At 46.4% G+C, this 7,696-nt stretch overlaps 1 protein-coding gene across 4 annotated transcripts in view; it reads left to right on the plus strand.

Moving 5' to 3' along the window:
- The window catches only part of SRGAP3 (SLIT-ROBO Rho GTPase activating protein 3), a 268,397-nt gene that overhangs the window by 185,253 nt on the left and 75,448 nt on the right, over positions 1-7,696 (plus strand). For all 4 annotated transcript variants that reach the window (XM_008573540.1, XM_008573541.1, XM_008573542.1 and 1 more), the window contains exon 5: positions 6,355-6,540. In XM_008573540.1, coding sequence (XP_008571762.1) covers positions 6,355-6,540 — 186 coding nt within the window. The remainder of the gene's footprint in view (positions 1-6,354; positions 6,541-7,696) is intronic.

Here is a 7,696-nt window from a genome sequence, read left to right on the forward strand (position 1 = left end):
TGGGTGACCTCTCTCCTTTTGGGGTTGTTTTCCTCTGTGTGGGCTTTGTGATCTGGCAGGCTCCTTCCATGTGGTGCAAAGATGGTCCCCAGCTCTGCAAGCTCACTTCCCATCAGCCTCCCACCCCATGGAAAGAGAACATCCCCTTCCCGGTGTTTCCAGCAGAGCCCAGGGTGGTCTCTAACTGGCCTGGCTGAGATCATGAGCCCCAATCAGTATGGCAAGATTCACATAATGTTTACTGATTGGCCAGGCCTGGGTCTCTTGCCCACCCCCAGGATTGGAGGGTGGTGTCAGTTTCCCATGAACCACATGGACTGATAATATGGAGGGGAATTTTGGGGATTTCCTCAAAGAAAATCAGGAAACTCTTCCCAAGGAAGGAGAACTGGATGATCCTGGGCAGAGAAAAACAACAGATGTCCCCTAAGAGGTAGTGCGATAATATGGAGGGGAATTTTGGGGATTTCCTCAAAGAAAATCAGGAAACTCTTCCCGAGGAAGGAGAACTGGATGATCCTGGGCAGAGAAAAACAACAGATGTCCCCTAAGAGGTAGTGGCAGGGGAGGGTAAGGAAGTGTCTCCACTGGCCGGGCTCAAACACACACCCGATGCTCTTCTACCTATAAGCTGTTCCTCAGACCTACTTGGCTCTTGCTTCCCCTGGGCTTAATGCTCACACTGCTCCCTTTGTCTGGGACACTCCACCCCAACCCCAAGCCCTGTTCACCCAGCTAACAGCTGCTCTTCCTTCAAGGTTCAGCTTAGATGTCACTTCCTCCAGGAAGCCTTCCTGTGGCTCCCCTCATCATAGCAGCTATCACACCATGTGATAGTCCCTTGTGATAGTCCGTGTCCCCACCACAGTGTATATTGTATGAGAGCAGAGATCCTATATGTCTTCCACACAGTAGAGTTTCCCAGTATAGTACCTGGCATGTAATGAACTGCTCAATGAATATTTAATGATGGAAGATACAGCTGTCCTCCTACCCCCAAATATACTCCCCAGATCCAAGGCAGTAGGACTGTACCTCTCCCATTTTATCCTCCCTCACTTCCTTCTTCTCTTTTTTTCATCCCCGCACCCATGTATCCCCCCATCCATCTGACTGTATCCATTGATGCATTGATCTGCTGATCCAGCTAGCCAGCCACACATTCACTCATTCATGCTTGGAAATAGATATTGATACTTGCCGGGTACCAGTGTCTCGGCTCTAGTACAGGGAATGTGACTTCAGGACTTCAGAGTATATGGCTTCAGGACTTTGCATTCTAATTGAGCCAAAATAGTCTCTAAATGTGAAAAATGAATAAATTAGAGATTCAGTTCTACAGAGAACATAGGCTACATAGAGTGTGGAGGTCAGACAGAAATTTTGGGACCTCTCTTTTCTTTTTATTTTCTTGGGCTTGCATTGGCCCAAGGTTTCACTTGTGCAGAAATGTCGCAGGCAGAGGGCCGGCAGCACCGCCTGGGGAGCAGAGTAAGCACACGTGGACTGCATCGTGGAGGAGCTGTTTTCTAGTGACTGATCCTTATCCTGCTCCTGCGTGGCCTTTTATCGATGCTGTCACCTTCCAGATTGTCTGCCTTCTGCATTTAAATGAGGACTGTGCAGATGACACCTTCCTGTTGTCAGGGTCTGAGGCTCTGAGAAGATGCAGAAGGCAGTGTGTACACAGCAGAGGGCAGCATGGTTACCAGAAAAGGCTGTGCAGAGAGTGAGAGACCCAGCCTCTGGTCTCAGCTCTGCCTGGCTTGCTGTGTGATGTTGGACGACACACTTGCTACTTTGGGGCCTCAGTTTCCTTCAATGAGGGGTTGGTACACCAAGATTTCTGTAGGACCTTCCGACTCTTACATCCTGAGAACCCATGAACCTGAACTCGGTCCAAGAATAGCAGCTTTAACTTACAAGTCCCTATGAGGTCCTTGCCCAGACTTGCTCAAAGGAGCCCTCCCTGTTAGGATCTGGAGGGCTGCAAGGTGAACCCCTCACCTGGCATCATGTGGGGTGGGTACCTCCGAGGGGCCCTTCAGAGATCCCAAATTCAGCAACTTGGCCTCAGCTGAACTCCTGCACCCACCTCATTCCCTGCCCCTGGCATGCTGCAGTTGTCAGCCAGCCCCTTTATGTCTGCAATTCACAGAGCACTTTCCCCATCTGCCCACCCAACATCTGATCTTCACCAGGCAGTTGCAGAGAGGACCGGCCTCTTCTCGGTCACCCAGCAAGTGGTGGGAGGGTTAAGTCTCAAAATCAGGTCTCCTGAATCCCTGTGGCCTAGGGGATCCTTTCATCCCTATTTCATGGTTGGGGAAGGGGTGCCAGCAGACAAAACAACCATGTGCCCAGTAGGCTCTGCCTCTGGGGTTAGCCACCTTAGCATTGAAGCTTGGTTCTTCCACTTACCAACTTTTTGACCTCAAGAAGCTTACTGAACTGTTCTGGGTCATATTTTCCTCATCTGTAAAGCAGGAACCACACGGGATATCCATCTCATAGGGTTTTGTGAGAAATAAATGAGTTAATGTATGTAAAGTGCTTAGAACAAGGCTTGGCATGTAGTAAGTGCTCAATAAATGTTAGCTGCTATCAACCTTGTTATTGTTATCACACTGCTTCCCGGGACTGGGGTAGGGATTCGTTGAAATGCTCCTTCAGTGGGAGGGGATAATAGAAAGAGGTCTGCAAGGGCCGGCCTTTGCCTTGGCTCAGTGGCAGAGCGTGGTGCTGACAACACCAAGTCAAGGGTTATGATCCCCTTACTGGTCATCTTTAAAAAAAATAAATAAATAAAAAAGAGGTTTGCAAATTTTGAAGTATTAGATACATTTAAATATTATTTAATGTCTCCCGGACTAATAAATAAATAAATAAATAAGAGGTTTGCAAATTTTGAAGTATTAGATACATTTAAATATTATTTAATGTCTCCCGGACTGGCTATATTGAGCAGACTGTTCAAGGCTATCGAGCTAAAGGCCTTTCCTCCTGAAGCCCATGTTTCAGGTAATTAAATAAAGAACATGTCTAGACAATTCTGCATATAAATAGACTCATTTCAGAGAGGCCCCCAGGTAAGCTCTTTGGGCAATTGTCTAGCATTAGTCACCACGGGCAATTGAGTTCACTGTTATTCTTGGGATCAGGAATTAACCAGGGTGGTCAGGGCTGTGTTCTCCAAACATGGGATTTTTGGAATGCCGTTTAGAGACTATTCTGGGAAATCTGGCTTGTTAGAGAGCAGGAAGAGTACTCTGTGACTCAAAAACAGTAGAAAACTAGGCAAAGAAAAAAGAAAGAAAGAAACCAGGCAAAGGAAAATGTGGGAGGTGAGAATATCCAGCTGGATGCTGACTTTGAGTAAGTGGATGGATGATTGGACAGGAGGAGCTAGTTGCAAATAGAAATGCTTTCTCTTCCTCTGAAATTGCCAGCGCAGATGACAGATTAGTGGTGAGATAAGCAGGCTCCAAAGCTGAAATAGAGAAAGAGGATGTAACAGGAATCACTGAACCCAGAAAAGGTGGGATCCAGAAATGAACAGCACCAGCAATGTGATGGGGAAGCAAAGAAACCGGGGGTGCCTGTGAGTGTGGAGGGACAGAGGAGGCATCGAGAAGGCGAAGGCACCCGGGGCCCTGGAGGCAGCTGCAGCAAGCAGTCCCAACTCAGAGCCACATTTTGTTCCTGGGAACCATGGCATGGAGGTCACTGAAAATGGGCAACGGCTTTGGTGTCCTATAAGCCTGCAGTTATTCCTTTTGGCCACTAGATGTCGGGAATGCGTTGATAGGTCAGACTTTCTGGTCTGTTTGGAAATAAGCTTAGTGGAACTGACATACTGAGTAGTGGAAATCAGCAAAAAGGGGGTTTCTAGGGGCTTTAGGGCAACTACAAAGGAGAAAAATTGGGAGGAATGCAGAGAAGAGGTATTTCCACCAAGACTCACGAAGAAAAGTTGACTGCACTTTTTATTCGTGCATTGTTTTGCAAGTTTGGGAGATTTTCAGGATGAAGGAAGGACGGAGAAACATGGGATAGGATACATTTTTTTTCCCATTCGCTAATGTTTCCCAGAGTTTGTAAGCATTTTCCTGAAGTCAAGTGAATAAGTTCAAAGATCTTAAACCCTCAGCTCAAGTCAAGAATGATGATAATGACGGTGGTGGTGGTGGCATCTAATCCTACGTGTCTCTTACTATGTGGAAGGTATTTTCAGCCCTTTACAAAAATTAACTTCTTTAGTGGTCACAACAAACCTGTGAGGCGAGTGCTACTGTTATAGGTAATACAATAATAATACAGACGAGAGGCCAGAGGGGTTGTGTGACTTGTCCAAGGTACTCTAACCTACATGTTGTACGGTAGATGGTGCCCCATTGAGTCCTGGCTTATGGCAAAGAGAACTTTCTGAGCAACAGATCAATGCTGTGATTTAATGATAAAAGTCACAGAAGAATTCCTCATTCTAATAAACTCACTTCACAGTACTTCAGATGGGAATGAATAAGTTTATAAGGTTGGCCAGTGATTCCTTCTAAGTTGCCTGACTTAAAGGGCCTGGTCAGGCAGGAGCATATCCCTTCCCTGGGAGGAAGCCTTTGCCCTATTGGTTGCTATAATTATCCAAACAACAGAAGAGGATGAACAAGCCTCAGGAGCCATGGATTCCAGAAACTTCTGTGTTTCTTAGCATAGAAAGGTGATCATAAACTTGATATTGCAAAAGAAAAGTGTACTTCTAGTTGGAGACCAGGAGACAAAATGCTGTAGGTTTGGGGCTACCCAGTCTGCTCCCAGGCTGCCCTAAATATTCACGTCTGCTGAGAAAATGTAATGAATTAAAGAAACAGTATGATATGGTACAAAAAAGTGGTGGATTAAAAATCAGAGACCAGATTTCTAATCTGGCTAAAAATATACTTACTGTACATGTGACCTTCCATTTCACTCCTATGAATTCACCTAAGAGGAGTGAAAACATATGTCCACACAGAGAGTTGTAAGTGAACATTGATAGCAGCTTTATTCACAGTGGCCCCAACTATAAACAACCCAGATAACTATCAGCATATGATCGATAAACCAGTTGTGGTACAGCCATACAATGGAATACTACTCAGCCATAAAAAAGAACTTTTGATACATACAGCACCATGGGTGAATCTCAAAAAATTATAGTACACGAAAGAGGGCAGATTAAAAAGAGTTTATGCATACGATTCTGTGTACATGGAGTTCTAGAACACACAAAACCAATCTATAGTGACAGAAAGCAAAGTGGTGATTGTCTGGGGCTGGAGTAGGGTTGGGGATTGGCTGCAGAGGGGCATGAGGGATCTTTTTGGCATGATGGAAGTTTTATATCTCAATGTGGTATTGGCTACGTGGATGTAAAGTCTGGAGATCCTGCACTGAAACTTTCCCTCTCTGGGCCTCAGTTTCCCTACTTGAAAATTTGGTGGTTGGATTAGATGACATCTAGGATTTCTTCTGGATCAAAATTTTCCCTTGTTGTAACAATATCCGATTGTTATTATGGAAGTAGAGTAGCAAAGTGCAAATTTGCCTTATAGGAATTTTTTTTATAGCCAAAGATGAGTTTATTCCAGTGAGCACAGAACATCTGTTGGGTTATCTAATAATACTACTTTTATAGACAGAGCCATTTGCAGACCTGTTTTACTTAAGGAAACAGCTGAGAAAATGATTTGTTTGTGAGTAAGAAGGATGTTACCCATGGAAGTTCCATTAGCACATTAGGAGGGGCTTTCCCATTGACACTGGGAAGAGGGGGGAGGGACACAAGAGTCACTGCTGGCAGGGCTAGAGGGGACAGCTGAGGAAGGGCCACACTTGCCATATCACCTGTGAGAACTCCCACTTGTTTGGGGGCTGGGGTTATCCTATTAAATTTCCCCTGTACTAGGCTGTGCTGGTACTTAGTAAGGACTTAATGATGCTGATGATGGTAATGGTGATGATGGTGATGATGATGGTGGTGATGGGGATGATGATTATGGTGGCAGTGGTGGCGGCAATGGTGTTGTTGTTGTTGTTGTTGGTGGTGGTGGTGGTGATGGTGGTGGTGGTGGTGGTGGTGGTGATGGTGGTGGTGGTGATGGTGATGGTGAAGCTTCTACTGGTGATAATCATCATCATTTCAGTCCTCAGAGAGTTTGTGCAAAAGTAATGAAATGTGGGTGCTCAGAGTGTGTCGTGGGAAGAGGGCAGGGACAGATCTGACTGGAGTGCAGAACTTGGGAGGGGCCAGGAGCAATAGAGCTGGCCATGCTGGGCCATAACAGGCTGCTGATTTCTCGCACTCGTGTGCCCCAGGTCATGAAAACCTACCACATGTACCACGCAGAGAGCATCAGTGCAGAAAGCAAGCTGAAGGAGGCTGAGAAGCAGGAGGAGAAGCAGTTCAACAAGTCGGGAGACCTCAGCATGAACCTGCTCCGGCATGAGGACCGGCCCCAGCGCCGCAGCTCTGTGAAGAAGATTGAGAAGATGAAGGAGAAGGTGAGTGGGGTCCAGGCTGGGAGAGAGTGGCGGCGGGGCACGAGGGGGAGCCCATAATCTCGGCTGACAGCCTTGGCCTCCCTCTTGTTCCTCGGCACCCCCAGGGGCCTTGCATGGATCGATGCTGCCAGCATCTGCTCTCTTGGAGGTCAGTGTCATGGAGGAGGCAGGGCTGGCCCCTGCTACTCTGGTTAGGCCTGGCCTAGGCCAGGGTCGACAGGCAGTGACGAGATCACGCCCAGCAAGCACATTCTCAGATGGGCAGGAATCATCAGGCATTAGTGGGGGCAGGGGCCAATTTGGTGGCTGGGGGTGGAGAGGGAGGGAACTGACGGGGACTGAGTGTGTCCCTACAAGAGAGAACAGCACTGGGCTACCAACCAGCACCTGGGAACCTAAGAAGAACCCATTCTGAAATTGCCATTGCCATGCCAAAGACAAGCCATTTAGAATCACTGTGTATCAGTGCTAGAAAAATCCTTTAGTAGGGCGTGGTGGCAGGAGTCTAGCTTTGGAGTCACACACGTGGGTTTTGAAAATGCCATATTTACAATACCTCTCTTAGCCTCAGTTTTCAAATCTGACAGGGATGGTAAACAAATCTCATCTCTCATGTGAACTCTGGTCGATTGGTAGTGGCTGCCCAGACAGAGCGCTGTGCTGAGGTTTGTAAAGCCCTACCCAGGCTTAGTTAAAAACAACATTGTGATCATTTAATGATGTCTGCCATGGCCAGAGAATTTTGAGGGGCAGTACATATGGTACATTTTTGTCATCCTAAACTAGGTGACAAAAAATTCCTTTCTTAAAAGGCTATGATTTTCTTATTATCTCCGTATTCATTCATTCTGTGCAATTAGCAAACTTTCCCAAGCTCTTTCCATGTACTGGACATTGCACCAGATATTTATTTGGGTTTCTATGAGTCTAGTTCTATGATTATATAATCCTTTAGCTCTAAAAATTATAGAAGCATGGATGGGAACAAAATCCAACAGGACCTGAGTAAGCTAAAAAGTAACTGGAGGCACATAAAATCCTAGGATAATTTCTCAAGGCAAAGAAAACCACAATAATAAGGAAGTATCTCAGTTTAAAAATGGGCAAAGGGGGCCGGCCCGGTGGCGCACTGGATAGTGCGCCGCTTGGGAAGCGC

Source organism: Galeopterus variegatus, unplaced genomic scaffold (genome assembly GCF_000696425.1).
Source record: "Galeopterus variegatus unplaced genomic scaffold, G_variegatus-3.0.2 Scaffold931, whole genome shotgun sequence".
In the NCBI taxonomy this organism is placed as follows: domain Eukaryota; kingdom Metazoa; phylum Chordata; class Mammalia; order Dermoptera; family Cynocephalidae; genus Galeopterus; species Galeopterus variegatus.